Below are 21,216 nucleotides of genomic sequence, written 5' to 3'. Positions count from 1 at the left end.
CGCCAGCCTTTGCCACGATAGTCATACACGCAACACAAGCCAGACACTCAGCGTCACAACTCCTGCTTCTTCCCCTCTCGATGCTCGTCCTCGCTCAACTCTGAACTCGCCGCCCTCTTGATGTGCTCAAATTCCTCGTCTAGGTCCTCTGTGCCCAACACTTCCTCGACATCCGGCTTCATCACCAACTCGGCCTCCTCTTCGTCCTCCTTGTTCAGCGGCCCCTCACTCTCCTCGTACCATTCGTTTTCGGCCCAGTCGATGATCTGCTCTTTGGCCATCTCGCTCAGCGTGTAGTAGCCAGGATTGCTCCTTGCGTTGAACATGCCCATGTGGGCCAGCGTCTCCATCTCGAGCTTGTCATTGCCAGCGGGGAGGAAGAAGTTGCGCAACTCGCCCTTGGGGAGGTTGCAGAAGGTGCGGTCCTGTCCAGCAACTTTGCCCGTCCACGACTCACCCTTCTGCGCATCGACGGCGTGACCGAGCGTGGTGTAAATGTTGGCAAAGCCCAGGCCGTGCTCTGTGGACAGCTTGACGATGGCGGCCAAGCGCTTCTTCATCTCCTCGGGCCTCGCAAGCGAACCCACAAACTCCAGGTGAGACGTCGCCCACGTCAAGCCCTGGGAGATCTGGTCCTTCTTCATGTATGCTGCGGCGCCGCCTGCTGCGATGGCACCTGCAGCACCAGCAAACATGGCCACCTTTCCGTATCGCTGCCACAACGGCGCGGAAGCAGCGTCGCCCGTAGCGTTGGGCGCGGGAAGCCTTCTGCTAGCATCAACAGCCGCAGCGGGCGTGTCCTTCTGGCCCCAACCGAACGCGCCAGCGAGATTGTTGTAGGCGGCATACGCCGAGCTCGCCGTGTTCCAGTGCTTCTCCGCTCCGTGCGCAACCACGCCCGGGGCGATACCCAGGTATGGCGTGTCGAAGGCCAGGATGCCCTGGATGAAGGGGAACATGAGCGTCGAGGTTTCGGACAGGGCGCCGGTCGAGCGGTCCTGGGTCTGCGAGTTCTGCAGCGAGGGGACGGGCTGCTCGGCAATGATGCTCAAGAGCGTCTCAGCGGCAACAATGCCGCCCATGGAGTGGCCGAGGAGGATCGTGTGGACCGAGGGGTCGACGGTGGGCGAAGGCGTCGAGTTGGCGACCTCGAGGTCAATGACTTTGTTCTGCAGCCATTCTTTGAAACGGCCGACGCACTCGTGCAGGTCGCCTCTGGTGTCGTACTTTGGATATGTGATTGCCAAGATGGTCACCTTGGGCAGCGCGTGTTGCAGGAGCGCTTTCAAGTGCGAGGGAAATGTGCCGAACGTGTTGTCTCCCCCCTGGAGTCGGTCAGCCTTGTGCTCGCGTGATGACGTAGTCTGGCACCTGTGACAGCGGCGAGCATGCGCACCTTGAAGCCATGGATGAAGCACAGGAGAATCGTCTTCCGCATCATTTACCGTCCTCGACTGTGTTCCTGCATAGTGGGGTCAGGCACCGCAGCACAACTTCGCACGGGAGCGCAGGTGATTACGTCGTAGCTGCCTTGCTAGCGATTGGCTAGCTGGCTAGCTGCAGGCGAGGCGGCGCAGGTGGGCGGCACAGATGGTGGGGAACACGAACGATCGTCCGGAGGTGGAGGTGATCTTCGAGGGACTGCTGTGCACGCGAACCCGGTCGATCATGTCATGTCTCACGGACGTGTGTACAGTATCTGCGCACATGAAGACCACATGAAGACGAAGTGGGGGAAGCAGGGGACTCGGCTGGACTGGATACGAGTGTCATCCATTCATTCATTCATTTCGAAGCTGCGGTGGGCTACTCTCATGTGCGAGAGAACCACGCATCGCTCGTCTAAACACGTGAGAGATCTTGGGTCGATCAAACCTAAGACTCCACACAGCTTCATCCTCTCAAATCGTACTCGACCGGACGAGATCTGGTCTGGGTATATAGTACAAACATCCCACCCCCTGAACGCCATGCCGGAATAGACCAAAGACTCGTCATACACCCGTGCTAAACAAAAGAAATGCTGCTTGTCGTGGAGCTCATATACATGCCGCAAGCAATACTGCCGCCAACAAGATCGCCAGCGCAGCTTTGGTAGCTCGCAGCTGCGGTGCGCCGCCCGTGGCCACAACGTCGAAAGGCGAGCCGCCTCCGGAATCGGAGTTCGATAGTTGGCTGTTCCCTTTTGGCACGCTGCTGGTCGCTACTGCGTCTGTCGGCGCTGCCGTGACAGTCGACGTCGCAAAGGTAGCGTTGGGGTCGAGGTTCAGCCCGGAGGACGATGTACTCGTGGGTTGGCGTGTGCTTGTCGCCGCTGTGGATGTGGTGGGTGTCGGAGTTCTTGTGCTTGTGGGGAGAGTCGTACGCGCTGTGGATGAGGGGCTCGAGCTGGTTGCGGCTTGTTGGTTGTTGGGGCACAGCGCGTCGATGCCAATGTTGTTCTGGAAGACGCCAATGATGGACGTCTCGCCCACATCGACACCTGCACATCCCGTCTGGACTGCTGCGCCGATCTTCGTCAGTCCAGCCAAACAGCCTGAGCTGCACTTCGCGCCGACGACGAAGTCCGAGGACACGCAGGCATCGATCTTGGTATTGTAGACGGTCTTGCACGGTGTGGGTAGGTTGTCGATGCGGGGTGTGAAGTTGGAGAGTGAGATCTCACCACCTGCGGCAGCCACGAGGCCAGCGAAAAAGATGCCATACATGGCGGCGCCCAGCGAGAGGTTGTGCATTGTGAGGTGTTACGAGTGTTTGTCGAGAAGTACTGTGTGTTTGCGCTCGGTGGGTCGAGCGTTCGTGGGCGGGTGCTGTACTCAAGGAGGGCCTGAGTGTTGTCGATTGATTGTTGCGCAAGAGGTGCGTAATGCCTGGTGGGAAGCGAAGAGTGGTCGCGCCGAGACCAGTGGTGTGTGGGGAAGTGAATACTGCAGCTGGGTCCTGAGACGTGCCGTGTTGCGGTGTGAAGTTTCGCGATGCGTTGGTGTCCGCTATGAGTGAATGTCGCTACCCGCTGTTTGCACGTTGCTATGCGATGTTCTTCCTTTCTCTACCGGTGAGGAGGTGGGCTCGGTGAAGGTCAGACCAACAATTGCTGACGCAATGCTGGACAGATGCAACAAGCGAAAGGGGGGCTTATGTGAGAAAGACCAATGGTGTATACAGTATACAGGCAACACCGAGTTCGCGTGCTGCAAGGTCAGAGAGAGACTGAAACACAAAAGAGGGGATGTTCAGTTGCGGCCGGCGCAAGGAAGCTGATAGGAAGGAGAGGAGTGAAAAGCACAGATAGGTATGACGCACGGCGTCTTCTAAGAAACGAAGCATAAAAAGGAAAGTGCGAAGGTGCGAAAGTGCGATGTACCGTCGGTCATTCCAATCTGAGGTTGTCATGGACGCACCGCCTCGAAGCCGGCCCAAGGCTATGCTGCGAGTCGCTCGTCTTTAAGGAAGATCTACAGGGAAGTCCGCGCTGGACACGCGACTTCACCAACTTGGTCGCATAGGGAGCATGGCGGTTGGCCAAGTCCAGGACCGTGTGCTCATTCGATTGGCGAGGTGCGCTGCCCGTCGCACGTCGGTGAAAGATGGACGGTTCTGAAACAGCCTTGTTGAACAGGGTCTGGCGCGTCCGGGTCGCCCGGCGATGCTGACATCACATTGGCTGGCGGAGCGCCACACCCGTTCCATCCCTCAGGGACGCGCTTCAGCTGTGTTGCACAAGAGAAGTGTTGATTCGCGCGCAGCGTTGAGAGCTCGCAAAGCTTTGCTCCTGAAGTCTTGTCGCTCTTGGGTAGCTTGTACAAAAGCAGGCGCCCTGCGAAGCCACCTTAAGAGGGGTCGAGTGCGTTTGACCGCTTTGCACTGTAAACAATGCTGGCAGCGAGTACCTTGGACTGGTTGAAACGCATAAAACGTCCATCGAGCTACACCTATCAGGCGTATCGGTCCAACCTCGATGATCCCAGGACACGCGTACGAGTAGGCGTGCATGAACGCAATTGTTTCAACGGACCATCACTCTCCTCAGGTTGACAGCTGCGCTGCCCCACCATCGCCACTGGAGTTGACGTATGCTTGTGTAGCTGTGTTGTCATTCGGGGTATCGTTGTATAGCTTTTGCACATCCAATGCTGGAGCAATCCTCACCAGGCGTCAAAGTTGCCGAACCCGCCTGTTTTGGCCTTTTTCCGCGCCGGCGCCACATCCTCCTCTTCGTCTACATATTCCAAGATCTCATCGTCGCCTTGATCAACAATCTCCTGCTTTGCGGCTTGGAGGTACTTGCCTACACCCAACCCGTCTCCGCTGCCACCATCGACGGTGCCATCGGCGCGTATCCGTTTTCCTGTCCACGTGGTCTTGTCGTCCGCAGTGCCGCCTTGCTTCTTGATCTCTGCTTCCTCAACGTCCTTGTTTTCCTTGTCCTTTCGCTCCTTTTGCCACTCTTCAAAGGGATCGACGAAGACGACTATGTCGTGGATTTCAATGTCATCCACTGGCTTGTCCTTTTCGCCAGTTTCTGCAAGCTCCATGGTTCGCAATGTAGTGTCGAGCCCACCGACTACGCGCGCGAAGATGGTATGCTTGCGGTCCAGGTGTGGTACCGCGCGATATGTGATGAAGAACTGCGAAGTGTTTGTGTTCTTGCCCTTGTTCGCCATGGACAGTATGCCCCTGGTATTGTGCAGATTGGGACCTTCAAACTCGTCTTCAAACGGCTTACCCCAAATGCTCTGCCCACCCCTCCCAGTCCCGCTGGGATCTCCACCCTGGATCATGAAGCCCTTGATGTTGCGGTGGAAGATGGTGTTCCTGTAGTATCCCTTTTGCGCAAGTTTGACAAAGTTCCAGACGGCTTTTGGCGCGTGCTCGGGCAGAAGCTCGAGGTTGAGGTCGCCAAGTGAGGTAGACATGCGCGCGTAACCTTTATTTTTTACGCGCTTCGGCTTCAGCATGTAGTCTTCGTCGGAGAGAAGGGCGCGTTCGCCGGAAGTGTGAGGTGTGACGCCGGTCGAGGTGAACGAAGCCGCGGCTTTTCCGGATGTGTAGACTGCGGCGTTGTAGGCCGGCTTCTTGGGTACTGCGGATGCTGTTGAGGATGGCGCTGCTGTGCCGTTTCTCGAGACTGTGGCGACGGCATTTGGTGCCTTGCCGCCCTGCGCCTTTGCTTGCCGATCAGCGCGCGCCTTTGCAACTGCTTCTTTGGCCTTTAGTATCTTTGCCGCATTGCCCAGCGCGTCCTTGTTGACGCCGCTCTCTGAGCCCGGCATTACCGTGTCGCCCTCTTGAACATGCTTGTATGCGCCAAAGTTGCGCGACTCAATGTTCTGCGGATCTTGCAGTGTGATGATGTCTTTGCGCGTAAACTCATCATCGCTGACCAGGTCTCGCCAATTCTTCGCCTTGATGTTCAGCCTCTCCACCGTATCCCACGCAAATACATTTCCGCTCTTCTTCAGCGCCACGATGTGCGTGTTGTCTGTGAAGACCTTGTAGGTGACGGGGTCGACATATTCGCCGTCTTCGTTCTTGGCGAAGTGGAGGGTGATGAGGTCTGCGCGCTTCAAGGGGGTGCCGTCGGTGGGGTTGGTGTCAGGGTGTTTGGTGAGCCAGGTGAGGATGTGGGTGAGGTCGAAGATGGTGCCTGTCGCGGTGCACACGGGGTCGGTGAAGGGCTGCAGCGAGACGGCGCAGTAGTTGAAGGGCAGGCGCTTGAACGTCGACGACAGGCCCGCGGCAGAGGCTCGGTTTGCGCCGTTTGCGCCGCGCGCGTTGCCAAAGGAGTCGGCCGAGGACCACTCGGAGTGGGTGATGTAGAGCTTATCGGTGCCTTTTCCCATGTTGCGATACGTCAGCAGTCCACGACTGCGAGAGTGGAGAGAGGTTTCGTGAGGGCCACCGACAAAAAGTTCAAGACGCGCCGTCATTCACGCCAAGCCGTGACGCCACAATGCACCCGCGGTGCCTGCTCGCGCCATCTCACCAACATCATGCGCACGATACATGAAGCGCATCCAAGTATGCAAACACGGGTCCTGCACAGAGCTGAACTTGCTTCAGAACCGCTCATTGCCTAACCGCCGCTCTTTCACCGTACATTCTTCGTTGCCGCGATCCAACTTACAATCCTCGAGAAATGTCTGGTTTTTCGTTCTTTCATGCTTTCATGTACACTCATCCCCTCGTTGCTCTGTTTGCTACGGCTCTTCGCTCTCTACGCTTTCTTCCTCGCCTGTCTCAACTTTCCTGTATATCAGAGACAGGTTGCTCTGCTCGACGTCGTCCATCCAGTCCTCGAACCCATCCACGTCTCCAACAAAGTACAGGTATCCCACTTCAGACGCTACAACACCTGCCATCCACTGCAATTCAGCTTTATCCTCCGCCAATTTCAACTTCTCTACATCTGTGCCGTCCATCGTTACGTTTCCGGCCAACTCTGACAATGCCAGCGAGCTGCGCGAGGGCCTGTATCCTTCTGCACGCCGCGTGTACCGATTAGCGCGGCGCTGAGCCGAACGTTGACTGTCTTGGACTTGCCTGTGGTGATGACAAGCATGTGAGGCTGAAATTGGGTTTGCAAAAAAATCCACGTCAATGTCGAAGTCGTCCGGCAGGTCGTATTTGCGTCGGACTGCTCTCTCGGTTTTGCAGCGATCTTCCCATGCTTGCCTGTGGACGTCCGAAACAGTTCTCACTTCTCGGCAACTTCGTATGAAGTCGCGCAAATACGATGGGCTCTTTGTCTTTGGCTGACGTGGGTGCTTTATGCGCGTTGTTGAATGAGGAGGTGTGTTGGGCACCAAGATCTGGTCAGCTGGGAGCGCACCTTGCCGCTCCCACCAGGCCATCTCAGAAGTGGTCGCTTGCCTCTTATCGAGTCTACATGGCTCCTTCATGACCGCGCACACCGCGCATGCTGGATGCAACAACGGACCGGACGGAAAGAGCCCACGCTGAGCCATAAACCGTTGGTGTGCTGCCTCCCAGATATCCTCTCCCTCCTGGCGCAGCTGATCCCTCTTCTTCGTCTTCTCTGCTCTGAATACTGTGATCGTGTATTGGAGACGCGCCACGTTCCAGGCACGATCGCGCATGTACCTAGGCGCATCCGCCCCTCCTTCTGCTTCCAGTCTTTTCTCCGTTTTCTCCAAGTCCGCTTGGGCCGCCGAAAGGACGCACTGAGGGCACCAAGGGGTGTGTGCGGACGATGAAGGATGTATACTGTGTTTGCATCTGCTGGCCAATCGCTCAGGATGGTCAAAAGGCATGCTGCAAACTGAGGTTTTCGAGGTGGTGTGAGGATGGAAGGTCCAAGTATCTGGAAGGAGCATACTGCCCAATCGTAAATGCGACGTTACCTTTGTGCGTAGCATTGGCGAAAGGAGCAGTGAAAGCAAATGGCACTGTCTGCGCCACACATGCGAAGGCGACACGGCTAAGAGATATATATGGTCGACACAGCAGAGATGCGAAATTGCATACGTCTGCCTTCACCTTCGCGATAGCGACTCTCACCAGGTGCGCCCGTATCTTGTGACTGATGTCCCCTTCACCTCAAATGTTCCAACTATTGTTAAATAGCAAAAAGCTCTGGACGGTCAAGCCTATTGCAACACCCCACCGCAAATCACTCCTCCCATTGACGTTTCAGAAGGCTATCGCATTCTACTTCACAAACACGATCACCGACGCCATTTTTACTTTGCTCACCTTTCTCTCCACCAAACGGCCATGTCGTGAACCGAGAACGTAAGTCGACATCTATTCACTGGCTGCTCCAGCCTCGAAGTCTTCAAAGCGCGATCAGCTCACGACCGCGGGAAAATCAACATGGAACGTTCCATACCGGCACTACAGCAACGGACGACATCCTTCAACCCCGAGGCGGCCACCTTCAGTCCTGTAGTTAGCTCTCCCATCCTGGAGATTACTGAATCACTCTCAGCTATATCATCAACAGTAGCTCAGGCTACGACCCCGGTCTTTCCAATAGCGCCAATGTTCAACTGTGAGCACTTCTGACCGAGATTGCACTTGTCCGATGCTAATCTTTGCCTACCAGACTCGCTGTTCCAGGCCTATGAGAGTATGCACTCACTTTACCGCAGAGATCATCTGACACCGGCACCCGTCCGTCTAGAGGAATTCCTAACCCCTGATACGCAAGCCCTGGTCAGGAAGCTGGAAGGTAAGCACTACTCGAATTATGCCTTGATTGTGCTGATCACTACAGAGCATCCCGATATTCAAGAAATACAAGCACCCCACTCGCAAACACAAGAGACCCCACAAAGCACGCAGGCTGTTGCAGGTACTACAACCAAACTGCCTCTTTTCACATTTCCAACACGACAGCCTCAATCAGACTACAGCGCAGTGGATGTCAACGAACTCAGCGCCGGTCTTGGACTTCCGGCACTGAAAGTCGATGCTCACGATGAGACGTGTTCGGTCGTATCTCAAAGATCTCGACGTTCGCAGGCGAACCCCGGGGCGCTATATGGCAAGCTGATCGGCTGGGCATTGGATAAGCCTCTGACCGCCAAAGGCCTTGCAGAATTTCTACAGAACCCGGACTCAAACTCCCCTTCAGTAGCGCCAGCTGCTGCCTCTTTGAGTTCCACCACGACAACAATTCGCCAGACCACAGGGGCAACACACTCACCATCCAGTTTTGACCCAACTCAGAAGCTTGATAATGCGCGAACTACTTTCTGGGCTGACACAGAAGCTCCAACCAGGACAACGAATGCTCCGAAGGGTTCGTCTGCCTTCCAGCACCAACATCGGCGCAGCTCGAATTCCTCTGCTTCCTTTCGACACCACACACGAGACACATCAAACAGAAGGTATTCTCGACGCGCATCACGAGCGAAACGTATGGATCAGGGGCCCATGCCCTCAGCGGCGGACATCTACCCTGAAGATGCGAACTGGACGCCATATGCACCAATACACGAGGGTGCCGACTATATGTCACACCACGGCCAGGCCTTCGAGCAACCACGAGTGATTGTCGATAATACCTTCAATTGGCCCACACCTGCCCAAGTGTACCGGCCCGAGCCGGCACCCACAACAGCCGACATTGACGATGCCGATACTGACGTCCTCGCTCTAATGGGCGAACTACCGGTACCTTCGCTGAGTACACTTGAGAATCTTGGTGTTCTGCAGGATTCAAACGATTTCCCTAGTCTCGACAGTCCTTGCGATTCCCGTGCACTCACTCCGGCTCAATTTGATGGGTCTAGGTATGGAATGAAGTTTCATGGCATCGCGCTGGGTGATGAGTGGGAGCTGCCCAAGTTTGGTGGCTTTGCAAAGACCGAGTCTTTCAGGGTTCGACCTAGGGAACATGATGGTTGGGGAGGTTGGGAGTGGGCACTGAGGAAGGGCTGGGATGTCTAGATGCTTCTCTGTGGCCTTCAGTTCGTGACCAGGACCATCCGAAATTACAAGACATCATTAAGATATCTCACCGGCGTTGAGAGCGCTTCATTAGTCAATCTTGTCTATCGTCAATCGTCGGCTATATCGTTCTGGATGATCACGCGTTAGAGGCGTTAGAGGAAGGCTATTCTTTACAGATTTCATCACAACATACTCGTATGTTTCAGTTTTACATGCATCATCGTACTCCTCGATCAGAAGGGTTCAAGTGTGTAGTGCCGGCCAATCAGCATGTTGTCATATGGGTCTGACCATATCACACCACCATCACCCCTCGCGACCCACCCCTGTAGCTCCGACACCTATCGCAATACACACACCTTTAAGTACCGTGGTATATATGTAGTCGATTACCGTAGACAATTTTTGACATGTCTCGCACTAACCAATTCGCCCTCATCCTAATCGTCCAGGCCACGATCTTGGCAGTTTTCCTCCAACGAGCACCCTTCATGATGTCTACAATCGAACCAACGACGAAAAAGCCATGGGCCGACACACCATGCGCACTCGTCACAACACCCCAGTATGCCACCAATAAAACCGACATTTTCACCACCGGCGCGACGCACATGGCGCACATCCACAACGCCATCCTGCGCGGCTACAACTCCATCTACAACCAAGCGCCACACATCCAAGAGGCAGACAAAGCCGCATTCGTGGGGTACTCCATGACGTGGTTCCGCTTTGTTAAATCGCACCACGACGACGAAGAAGCCGGGCTGTTCCCCAAAGTAGCCGAAGTGCTGGGTGGCAAAGACAGCGAGCTCTGGGGCGTGACGCACAAGGAGCACGAGTCTTTTCTCACCGGATTGGCAGAGTATGCCAGGTATCTCGAGGAATTGAAAACCCCGAACGACTTTGATGGCGAGATATTGAGGACGATTATGGTCGGGTTCCAGGAGTCTTTCAATCATCATTTTCATTCGGAGATCAGTACCATTGCGTCTTTTGCCGAGCTAAAGTCCGCACCGGCTTCCGGGTCGCTGGAGGAAGATGCTGCAGCGGCAGTGTTCAAGGCGTGGGGCAAGAAGACGGTCACCAAAGCGGGGACGACGGACGTCGTGCCTTTCTTCCTCATGAATTTAGATGCCACGTATGAGGGGAGGAAGTGGGCGAATTGGCCGCCAATGCCGGCGCCGGTGAGATGGGGACTAGTAAATGTCGCGGGGAGTTGGAATTGGACGTGGTGGAAGTTTGCGAGCTGTGATAGTGCTGGGAAGCCGCGGGAGCTGTATGCAACACGGTAGTCAATATTAAGTGGAGGAAGATTACAACGACATTGCTAGAAACAATGGGTACTGTTGTTGAAGCACAATACTGTGTCAAGATGATATTGGGAATGGGTGTATTTACGAAACGGTTCATATGTTGTGGAAGCAAGAGCGGAACATGAAAGTAGGGGTACATTTTCAAGAAATAACAAAACGCAACCTTTATGCATCGAGTTGATAAAAACGATGACTTGTACACCTTGCAGTTTTTTCCCTAAGAATGATGACGTAAGCTTTCTGCTTGCGGAGAAGTGCTCTCACGGGTGTTCAGATTGCACACCATCAGCGTTCTCGAAACAGAAACTAAACCCGAGACCGGGCACCGTTATTATGAGCAGACGGCTTCAGCCCTATCCGCTCTTACAACCGGCTCCTTCACAACCACCTTCACAGCCACCCTTGCAACCTGTCTTTCGAGGCCCGTTACAACCCTCCCAGCCATCGTCACAACCACTCTTTCGAGGCCCATTACAAGGCCCTCTACAACCAACCTTACAACCAACCTCCAGAGGACCACCGTCACAAGCACCCTTGCCATCAACTTTACCAGCCCCCTCTCCAGCACCCTTGCAAACACCAGTCTCACAAACTCCATCCGCACAAATAAGGATATACGTTTATGCAGTTCAACACAACAGTTTTGGGCCCGACCCTGACGATGAGGTTGGGTACAATCGAATACACAGCATACACAGCACGCAGTCCGGTGCCAACACGGCAGCCAAAAACCTCGCCAAGAAGTATCTGCGCGAAGAAACAGACTCCAGGCTCGGGGAACAGCACATTGACGAACACGGGAACTACTACGGATATGTGAAGCTGTACGAAGAAAACTTTCTTTGGCCAAAGGCGGAGCATGTTATTATCACCGTCACGAAATGGTTCGTGGACGAGGTCGAGGACATTGATAATGTGGCCCTTGCACGGAGCATCGCCCCCGTGAGAAGCAAGAAGAGGAAACGGTGATGCTGGTCCGGAACGTGGAAAAAGAACTCACTGTTGTATATGAAGACATACATGTATTGAGATTGTAAGTTGAGAATATTCCTGATGGTCAGGTGTCTCTAGCGAGAAGCAAATTCTGTTGTTAGGATATAAACGACACATTTTGTCCCACCTTCATCGATCACATCTCTTCCCAGCTCAAAAGTTGGATATCTTCGATAGTATAGTGGTCAGTATTTCTGCTTGTCATCCACAGGACAGCTCGCAGGAGGCCGGGGTTCGATTCCCCGTCGGAGAGATACGATTTCTTTTTTGCCGTGTGTGTATGCGTGCCTGTTGTGGGGAGACATCTGGCTGGGCCGTCGACACTCAAAATCCTGCAAGCAGACTTTCTTTTGTTCGTGTCGATTTGTAAATATTCTGCTTCTGTCGTTAAGGACTAGTCCCATACAATGATCTTGTTGCTTTTGATAGCCGTCCTTCGCGTTCCCGTCTGTGCCAGCGTCAAAATTCAGCCTAGCCCTAGCGTCTGAACTGCAGCGCTTCCGCTTCATGTCTCCATCTTCGCGTCGCTCTGGCGATACGGCTGAGTTTCTTTCACACTTTCGACTCATCGTCCCATACATTCGCTTCCATCTCGCCACTTCGAGGTTTTCTCCAATTCCACGTCACCAAGCTGGACTCTTCGTTCACTCAGTGGACCTTGCACTGGGCCAATATTGATCGTGAGATTGCGCTGTACAAAGCTAAGGATGCAGAACGTGCACCAGCTATCCTCTGATGCTCGACCAGGCTAGCCTAAGCTTGTGGACTGGGGCTGCAAAGCGAACAACGCCTGCGGCAAAGGTCGGTCGATCGCACCAGATCTAAGAGCTCCTTGTGGGGTACAAATGGTGCACAGCTTACACAGTAGATACGCATGACAATGCAGGGATCAGTCTACCAGTCAACTTGTGCCTCGAGCGGTGCAGGCGCCAAACGCGCCTTTGGCCGTAGCTACGTGGTTCTGACACTGACCACACAGCTTCCCGCCAACAGCATGACACAGCAGCATGTAGTCTGCCAGAGCATCAATCAGCAGCAAAACGCTGTACGCCCTGCAGCCTTGGCTTGCAAGATAATCCTGCCGCAGTTGCAGGCTATCACACTGCATTGCAGTGCGGCTAACCTTGCATGCTGCGAACGAAAGCAACCTCGAGATAGAACACTGCATAGTCAGTGCAGGAAACGTCAGTGGGGGCGGTTTTCGAAAAGGTGACGGACGAATAGCAGCAGAGGGTCACATACTCGAGCTAGCAAGTCCAAGGCAACTCGTAGATGGAGGCATGGTGTAAGCATACTGCTCAGAGCATACACTGTGGTCTGCTGATCAACTTGTGCATTGCAGTAAGTATGCAAGCATATCCACGTTGACACAAGAAAGTACTTGACCGGAAAAACATCGCACTACTCCAATCTATGCAGCCTACTCGTACAGGATCAGGTAATTTGGATAAGCTGCTGCGATGAATCAGTCTCTATCGAACCACATAAGCCAGATATAGAGCTGCGAGTGCACGCTGTGTCGTACGAGCATATCTGAGGTCTACCCCGCTACGTGCAACAGCTGCTTCTCTCGTCTTCTGCAACTCAAGAACGAGGCGGCGATCTACAAATCATGCCCAAACCCGGTTCACCAAGGCCAATGCTGCACACTATTGTTCTCAAACTACATGATCAGCGGATAACGCATAGTGTGGTGACAGGCAAGGAAAAATCACCTGTAGGTGTGACATGGATTTAGATGCAGTTTGTCAGGCTACTCTTGCTTCTGTTCTACGTACAGGCATGCCTATTTCAGATTCAAACTTGAGTCAATATCGTCATTACTAACCGTCCATCAATCTCGAGGTTCAGCTCACCGTTCAACCTCACCGATGAAAGCGTAACACAATCTGATCTGATTCTGACCGCTCTTAGCACCACGCACGAAATCAAGCCCCGTGTACAAGGCCGACTGCAACTCCGCCTGGAGTTCCTGACAGCAAAATCAAAGCCACGTCGCCCATCGCCGTGCTGATCGATCATCATGTGGATATGCTGTGTGCAGTCCGGAAAACCCTCCCAGCCAACAGCGAAGAACCAATATTTCACCACCTCCGCCGCTGCCCGGAACTATCGCGGTACCCAGCAGCTGTTCCAGATCAGCGGCTCGTGCCTGTACATCCTGCAGGATGACACCATTACGGGGAGAGGATGGCATGTATGCAAGTCAGCCTGACCCTGTCGATACGTTTACGACGGGAAGGACTTTTCGAACCACCGTGGCGTAGTGCTCCTCCAGGAAACACAGGCCGCTTATGCACCGAGCAGAGAACCTTGATTTCGAAGGAGCGTGGGGGTAACATTGGCTCCAATGATCACGACATGTAGCATCATGCATGCATGCATACATCCGTGCATCCATGCATGCACGCAGCGTGCGAGAAAACCCACTTACCCAAAGCCTCACTTCCATGACACAAGCACAGCCAAACTGCCGCTCTCACAGCCACACCTCACGCCTGCAAGTCTGCATGCAGGTATGCGTGCATCCGCTCCACCTTTCCTTTCTTCTCAAAGCTGGAAGAAAAAACATAAAAATAAAAAGACGCGGGCTGTGATGCGTCACGCCAACAAGGAGTCCAGCCAAGCAGGCAGCAAGGCACACATCCACAGAACCTGCCGCATCCACACAGCCAAGCGACGCTTGCGCATGGCTTGCGGAGAACCCGCCGCCCCATGTGCATCCAGAACGTGCCGTGGTGCGGGGGAACAACGGTTCCCGCACTCGCAACCATCAGCGCGGAACTTGAGTGCCGCCGGAGCTCCTCGGCTACTTCACCGTCGAGGGTTGGAGGTCTTCCATCTTTGCTTTTCTCGGTCCTCTGCTTTTGCCTTTGCCCTTGGTGATTGCTGTCGCATGAAGGTGGTAGGACTTCTGATGGTTGTTGCCCTCCCTGGAAACGCGATTCGGCGCAATTGCTTAGTGCATGCGCTGGCAGTTGGGAACGGTCAAATAAACCATGCTAGTGATGGAGTGACGGAAGCTAGACACGTCAATGTAAATCTTCGATGAGCTATTGCAACGGCGACACCCGTCAGAGAACGCGCAGCTCTCGCTCGTGCGCAGAAAAGAAAGGCGGTGATGATCACAATGAGTACCGTGCGGCACAGGTCATTCAGTTGGAAGGTGGTCGCTGAAGAGGTCGCATGGCAATCTGACAAGGAAGGGTCGGCATTCAAGGAGAAGCCTGATGGTATCATTTCTATGTTGGCCCTTGAGCTATTACGTAGCTGGTGTACTTCCATTTCCGTTTATCCTTTACGAGTTTTGAAAGCGAGAATCCTCGCGAATGCTCGGGAAGGACCGAGGGGTGCATCCAGCAACGTCGCCCCTCGTGCTAGCCTAACCAGGCCGGCCTGGCCCTGATCCAAGTGAGAGGCAATGTCTGCTGTGTCGAAAAACTGTCCTGCATGTGTGCGCGTCGAAGGGAACTGGTCCCGAGCAACTGAAAAGAGAAAATCGACAGATGGGCAACCGCAGAATCCTAATTTAACCCCCTTTTGGTTGGTCCCCGAGCGCTTGCTACGGGTAAATAGTGTATGCAGATTCGAATCGAAGGTGGAGTCGTAGCTTCGTGGATGTACGGAAGTAACAAAGGAGATGATGAGAATACAACAGGTGTCGGAACGACGGAGCAGTGAAGCTCAGGTAAGAAAAAACAATTCTAGGATATCGCCAAAGTGTTGCTCAAGATGCCGTGGCCGCAGACGTGCAGAATGATCCTTGTATAGCCCTGCGCCAACGACCCTAATACAACCTAAATGCAAGCAACGGAAAGGGTATATGTGAGATGCAAAGGTAAAGTAAGCAAAGATCACTGTCTGATTGACAGGATCTGAAATAGAGCAAAGCTCAGGCATCGATGTGAGTAATTGCCAGGCGCACGCGCAATGACGCATCCATAGGAGCGAATGAGCAAATGATGTGGGCGCGGTGCTGGTGACTCGATGTGGACATCATGCCCGAGAGAAGTAGATGAAAACAAGAAACGGTTCCTGCCGTGGCGTGAGCTACAACAAAGCTTGGCTGCGTCCGGAACACCAGAAAATACCAGGATGAAAATCGTACAAGTAAAATATGCGGGATACAACAACAGCTGGTCCTGGTTGTGGAGACGCGTGGCAATGGCCTGGGACGTCGTAGACGTCGTCGTCAGCTGGGTGGGGGGTTACGTCTACAAGCGCTTATTGCCGCTCGAATGTGCTGGAGCGACTTATCGAGTCTAGGTCTGACTCGCGAGACTCGCTAGTTATGCGCTCCTCTCTGCGCTTGCTACGCTCGCTAGGAGCCCGACTTATCAAGCGTCTGACGAAACTGCGCTTCGGGTTGGCGTTTATGGCTTCGATAGAAGGACTGGCAGGCTCAATGGAAGACCTGCGAGAACCAGTACGTTCCAGCACTTGCTCTGGCGCATCGATGATGTCCTGCTTCTTGATCTGGCAGAACAATGTCGAAAACAAGTACTGTTCGCCATTGCTGTCGAACAAGGGCAGATGGCGGTAGCCTTGTTGAATACTGTTGAGCTTAGCCGTGAAGGTCGCTAGCGGAGCATGGTTGGTAGTGCGAGCATCGAGTGAATTCCAGACAGTCCAGCGCACAAAGACTAGACTAGGGAATCGCGTGCGAACGGTCAACTGCAGCTCGCTGTCGAACACTGGGTTGTATCCGTTGCCCTCGACTATGCGAGTGCGCTTGCGCAGTGGATTGCCAATACCCGAGTGCCCATTACGCGCAGAAGCGTCTTGCCCACCAACACCGACAGCGTTAGCACCATTGTCTTCGGCACTGTACATCTCAAACTCAACATAGGGGTTGATGTTGGCGTCTTGGGAAAGACCCCTAGGACGAGGTAGCTGCTGGGCCGAGATGATCCTCACAGCAAATTTGACCTCCTTTTTAGGAGCTTTGTTTTGGCCTTGGGTAGGAGTTTGCTCCAGGCGTAAATCAGCAGGCTTCAATACGTAGCCTGTACGGTCGTTGCCACTTGCGAACATGGCTTCGTTGAGCTGCTGTCCGAGGTCGTACGTTTGCCAGTTGAGAGCAGCCATCTGTACTCCGCGCCTCCAGAATTTTAGAGGATCAAAGTTAGAGGAGTTGATTCGGAAAGCGTGAGGGTAGACACGCATCAGGCATCGCATGTTGTGCGCCTCAAGCAGGTGCTTCTCACGTGAGCCAGGCTTGGTCATCTTCTCGAAGCCACGTTCGTTGACGGAGAAGATGTGGTTAAACGTCTGCGCATCGCTGGAAGTAAAGTCGGTAAATTTGTAGCCTTTGGTGTAGACACCGAGATCCCCAAGAAGCCTGGTAATATTGCTTGTTTTGGTCTTCTTTGGCTTTTTGCGTTCCTCGGCTGCAGTCACTTGCGGGCTATCACTGTCTTCAGCTGAGCTGACGAGCGCCGAGGTAGGGACGGTGTTGTTCGTTGAAGTGGTAGAGGTACGAGGCGATGCCCAGAACATGGCCGCACGTTCTGGGGGACTCATCGAAGGTGGGCTTGGGACGAGAGGTGCGTTGGGGATGGCATTATCGTTCATTTGGATGGGGCGAGACCAAGGCGAACTGAAGCTGCGTTCTCGTCTTCGTGTTGTGAGCTCGTTGGTTAGAGCTCTAGCGTCCAGCTCTTCCGAAGCAGCCTTAACCTTGATCAAGATCCTGTTCTTCAACTCTTCTGGAGAAGGCAACGTCTGAGACTCGAAGTCTAGAGGCTTGAGGACCAGTTTGTCGCCGAACTCCTCACACATGGTCTTGACCATTGACGCTTGTTGATCAGCGGTACAATGTACCTCTAGCGACAAGATGAGGGGGTACTCGGACTCGACAAAGGCATACTTGTTGACGACCTTGATTGTGTCGTGAAATGAGATACTAGTGGTCAAGGTGCGGCCATGCATGACGACAGGCTTGCCGTCACTACCGTCCCAGCAGTCAATTTCGATGCATCGACATCCCTTCTGGAGGGCAGTGATGTACGCTTCGGTGCTTGATTCGCCTGCGACCTGACGTCCGAGAAGATAGGTGTTGTGCGAACACGAGATGAAATACTCATTCAGAGGACGGTTGAGCTGCAGGTCTTTGTCGACGGGCTTGAGAATGGAGTTGGCAGGCGAAACCAAGAAGGTCTGGAAGGCAGGGAAGCTCATCGTTGGGGGCAACGGGATCTCGCCACCTTCTGTTGGGGTCGCCTTGGTCTTTGTAGCACGTGCAAACTTCTCGAAGGTGCTGGTCCAGTGCTCCATGTCCTCGTTAACATCGATGCCCTGTTCGTGCTGCAAGAACGAGAAGAAGGTGTTTTTGTCCATTTCCACTTTCGATCCTGATTGAAAGGACTTGTAGATCTGTTTGATGTCCTTGCGCTCCTTCAGACGCCTGACAAAGTACAAGAATTGTGTTTGGTTCAGCCGGCCTGTCTGCAGAGTGTCGGCCTTGTTGAAGTAGATACGAAGCGTGGCCTCGGTGCAGTTGATGTGCAGGCTACGGCACAACTCAATGGTACTGGGGAAGTCCAAGGAATCCGGAGCATCGACACCATTCGAGCGCTTCTTCATCTCGCGTTGCCACACAAGCTTAGCGCTCTTGTCTGCAAAGCCAAGCAGGCCGGCCATCATGTCAATACGATTGCGTGACACCGATTCGAGCGTTTCCGTCCACATGTTGAACACACCGACATCAGGTGCAATGAGGTGCATGGTCCGTATGCGGCCCTTGGTTCGAGATGTGTCTGTGTATACAATCGTGAACCAGTACGGGGCCCAGTTTTCTGAGAGGCCAACTTCCTCACGGTAGTGTCTAGCCTCGGGACCTGAGCGAATTTCTCTTACATCGTCAATGTAAAAGCATTTGGACGGTCGAGAAGGGTCCCAAAACACCTTTGCGGATTCCAGATCGAGACGCAGGTTGATTTCTTTCTTGTCCTTCTTGGTAACCTTCCTCAACACAGTGCCTTGTTCAAGGCGAGAGTTGCGCACCGGGGCTACGACGGTGGAATCGGGTATGGAGCTGACGCTAGGCTGTGTGCTCGAGATGCCCAGCGCATTGATGGGCTCGCCATAGACATCATCGATGGCCTCTTCCTCCTCGAAGGCGTCAAAGTCGGAGACGCAGGCCTCGCCGTCAGCAGCAGTCCTGCTGTCGCTGCGTCGGCGCATGACGACTGGTCCCTGACTTCTGTCCCGGTGTGCTTGTGAGTTGTTCCGGCGGAAGCGATTTGGAATGCCCTGGGCACCGCGGCTGACCCTTCGAATCAAGCCGGGTCCCTTGCCTAGAGCCTCGGCCATGGCGGAGGGAGACGAGGTAGGGGCAGCTGTCATTGGCGGCGGCGGCAGAAGGGATTCGGGAAGACTGTACGACGGCACGGCTGGAAGCGAGCTCGATATCATAGGCACCATGCCCTCGGGGGTCGACTGGAGAGAGCCATTGAGATAGGAGGGCGTGGAAGCTGGGCTGCCTCTGGAGCTGGGAATGCTGATGGCGGCGGTCATGCGTGCGAAACTGGGGGAAGGCGAGGGCATTCGCGGCCTGGTGAACGAGTCGCTGAGTAACGACATATTTGCTGGAACAATGCAGAAGGGGTAGCGGGAGGCAGGGCTAGTGCTTCTTCATGGCGTAGATGAGTAACTGAAGGAGTGGACACGGCGAGCGGGCGCCAATGGGGAATAAAAGCAAACGAGGATCAACAGCCAGCTGGGGTCCTAGGTGAGCATGAGCTACGAGCTTTCGTGCATCGTGAGATTGACGGCGGTAGGCTGCGTTGCGTCTTCGGCTAAGACGGTTCGGGGTGCACAAGCGCGCTGGGCGGGCGCGCAGGCAAAGAGCGTATGGGACGCAGGTCAGCTGGTGAGGCGGGTTGCTGAGAGGAATTTCTTGCAGCGACGTGCAGGTGTGCAGGCGTGCAGGCGCAGACACGACTGGGGTAGTGTATTTTGGGTAGTGGCTACGGAGCGCCGCTGGTGGGGGCTGGATTGGATGCTTGGATGCTTGGGTGCTTGGATGCCGAATGCGGTTGTTTGCAAAATCAACCAGTCGAAGGCCGTGGAACGTGGACAGCGTTTGTTTGCGCAAAGCAGTAGGCCGCCAATGATGAGATGGTGTGAGGTCGAGGCGAGGCAGGCAGACAGGCAGACAGGCAGACAGGCAGACAGGCAGACAGGCAGACAGTAAGGCAGGCGGGCGAGGGCGTTGGAGGCGTCGTGACTGTGTCCTGGGTCTCCTTTGTAAGTTTGGAAGTGAGTAGTGCGCACGGCAACGACGGATAGCTCTGGTGGAAGGAACGCTCGTTTTGTGGCAGGTACACTCCGGCGTCGAGAAAACGGCGACGGGCTTGGCGCGCTTCTCCTGGAAGCAGCAAGGCTCGCTGAAAAACTCTTTGCTAATATTACACCAGCACACGCTCATCCTGCGCATCGCTGAACTGCCCCCTAACCAGGTCGTCGCCGGGCTCCACGCCGCTCCGTTCAATTCGATCCACCTCGGCCACGTTGGACACGCGAGGCCTCATCCTTGCTGGCGGGCTGCTAGCGACGCCCTAGGGTTTGGAGAGCCGCGGGACCGGCACCTGGGCACCCCCCCCCTCCCAGCAATGAAACGCTCGCAGATGACGTCTCTACCGTTGCTGCAAGGTGCAAGGAATGGGCGCCAATCACACCAGCGCCGGAGTGTCTCTCCACAGTGCCATCATCAGGCTTCCAGGATTGTGCTGCTAACACGCTGCTAACACGCTGCCAACATGGCCTGACGCCTGCTCAACACACGGCCGTTGTGGCTCACGGCATGCACCGCCCGGCCGTCATTCCATCATGAAGCCTGTGCCAGCCTGCCAACGCTCAGCCCTGCTCTCTCTCTCTCTCTCTCTCTCTCTCTTTTCTCTCTCCTTCTCTCCCTCTCCCTCTCCCTCTCCCTCTCCCTCTCCCTCTCTCGCTTTCTCGCGCTCTCTCCACATGGCCGGAAGAGTCGGCAGCAAACGTGGCGCTGCGACAAGGCCGAACATGCCCAGCTGCCTGCTGCGAAACAAAAGGCCGTTAGTCGCGCGCCTTGGTCGCAGTGGTGGCCTCAGAAACCCCTCGCAGTACCTGACCCTCTTGTCTCTCGTCATTTAGATCCGACCTTACCGGCCCCAATCTTACACGGCATTGCACAGCCGCCACTGCGCCACTACGCTTCTGATATTCATCAACTGCTCGCTGGCTCTGGAGCCGCGAGTGCATCGTTATCTGCCTCCAGCAAGTTGTAAAGCGTGTCGCACGACCTAAGCAATAGGTGACAGGCGACTGTGGCTGTCCTCGACCCTCCCTGCACGTGGCGCGGGACTGCCGTCATGTTGAAACGAAAGGGCGAAGCCGGCACAGCGGTTTGAGTTCTGCCCCTGTCAATCACCCCTGCCCACGCCTGTTTGATGGGCCGCGACAACGGGTTAGGGATACCCGGTCTCAACCACCTCATACGATGCTGCCCACT

The 21,216-nt window shown here is 54.7% G+C and overlaps 8 protein-coding genes and 1 non-coding gene across 9 annotated transcripts, besides 5 other annotated features; 3 read left to right on the top strand and 6 right to left on the bottom strand.

Moving 5' to 3' along the window:
• Positions 1-53: 53 nt before the first annotated feature.
• EKO05_0007793 (uncharacterized protein) lies at positions 54-1,441 on the bottom strand (the record flags this gene model as incomplete). Its single annotated transcript, XM_038941045.1, has 2 exons — positions 54-1,325; positions 1,397-1,441. The coding sequence occupies 2 exons, from the start codon at positions 1,439-1,441 to the stop codon at positions 54-56; spliced, it is 1,317 nt and encodes a 438-aa protein (XP_038797070.1).
• Positions 1,442-1,769: 328 nt separating this feature from the next.
• Positions 1,770-1,790: a tandem repeat.
• Positions 1,791-2,039: 249 nt separating this feature from the next.
• Positions 2,040-2,735, bottom strand: EKO05_0007792 (uncharacterized protein; the record flags this gene model as incomplete). The annotated part of the gene is made up of 1 exon (XM_038946353.1): positions 2,040-2,735. The coding sequence occupies one exon, from the start codon at positions 2,733-2,735 to the stop codon at positions 2,040-2,042; it is 696 nt and encodes a 231-aa protein (XP_038797071.1).
• A 1,410-nt stretch (positions 2,736-4,145) lies between these two features.
• EKO05_0007791 (Peptidylprolyl isomerase) lies at positions 4,146-5,843 on the bottom strand (the record flags this gene model as incomplete). Its single annotated transcript, XM_038946354.1, has 1 exon — positions 4,146-5,843. One exon carries the CDS (start codon positions 5,841-5,843, stop codon positions 4,146-4,148), a length of 1,698 nt encoding a protein of 565 aa, XP_038797072.1.
• A 357-nt stretch (positions 5,844-6,200) lies between these two features.
• On the bottom strand, positions 6,201-6,422 carry EKO05_0007790 (uncharacterized protein; the record flags this gene model as incomplete). The annotated part of the gene is made up of 1 exon (XM_038946355.2): positions 6,201-6,422. The coding sequence occupies one exon, from the start codon at positions 6,420-6,422 to the stop codon at positions 6,201-6,203; it is 222 nt and encodes a 73-aa protein (XP_038797073.2).
• Positions 6,423-7,836: 1,414 nt separating this feature from the next.
• On the top strand, positions 7,837-9,417 carry EKO05_0007789 (uncharacterized protein; the record flags this gene model as incomplete). Its single annotated transcript, XM_038941037.1, has 3 exons — positions 7,837-8,014; positions 8,069-8,194; positions 8,240-9,417. The coding sequence occupies 3 exons, from the start codon at positions 7,837-7,839 to the stop codon at positions 9,415-9,417; spliced, it is 1,482 nt and encodes a 493-aa protein (XP_038797074.1).
• A 413-nt stretch (positions 9,418-9,830) lies between these two features.
• Positions 9,831-10,712, top strand: EKO05_0007788 (uncharacterized protein; the record flags this gene model as incomplete). Its single annotated transcript, XM_038941060.2, has 1 exon — positions 9,831-10,712. The coding sequence occupies one exon, from the start codon at positions 9,831-9,833 to the stop codon at positions 10,710-10,712; it is 882 nt and encodes a 293-aa protein (XP_038797075.2).
• A 1,181-nt stretch (positions 10,713-11,893) lies between these two features.
• EKO05_13t2 lies at positions 11,894-11,979 on the top strand. Its single transcript has one exon. It is a non-coding gene; the product is annotated as a tRNA-Asp (tRNA).
• Positions 11,980-14,086: 2,107 nt separating this feature from the next.
• Positions 14,087-14,144: a tandem repeat.
• A 1,266-nt stretch (positions 14,145-15,410) lies between these two features.
• Positions 15,411-15,665, bottom strand: EKO05_0007787 (uncharacterized protein; the record flags this gene model as incomplete). The annotated part of the gene is made up of 1 exon (XM_059637131.1): positions 15,411-15,665. The coding sequence occupies one exon, from the start codon at positions 15,663-15,665 to the stop codon at positions 15,411-15,413; it is 255 nt and encodes an 84-aa protein (XP_059493114.1).
• Positions 15,666-15,950: 285 nt separating this feature from the next.
• On the bottom strand, positions 15,951-19,310 carry EKO05_0007786 (Phosphoinositide phospholipase C; the record flags this gene model as incomplete). Its single annotated transcript, XM_038946356.1, has 1 exon — positions 15,951-19,310. The coding sequence occupies one exon, from the start codon at positions 19,308-19,310 to the stop codon at positions 15,951-15,953; it is 3,360 nt and encodes a 1,119-aa protein (XP_038797076.1).
• Positions 19,311-19,854: 544 nt separating this feature from the next.
• Positions 19,855-19,869: a tandem repeat.
• Positions 19,870-19,920: a tandem repeat.
• Positions 19,921-19,950: a tandem repeat.
• Between the last annotated feature and the right edge of the window lie 1,266 nt (positions 19,951-21,216).

Source organism: Ascochyta rabiei, chromosome 13 (assembly GCF_004011695.2).
Source record: "Ascochyta rabiei chromosome 13, complete sequence".
Taxonomy (NCBI): Eukaryota; Fungi; Ascomycota; class Dothideomycetes; order Pleosporales; family Didymellaceae; genus Ascochyta; species Ascochyta rabiei.
The sequence above is the reverse complement of the archived record's forward strand: the minus strand, read 5'-3'. Positions and strand labels throughout refer to the sequence as shown.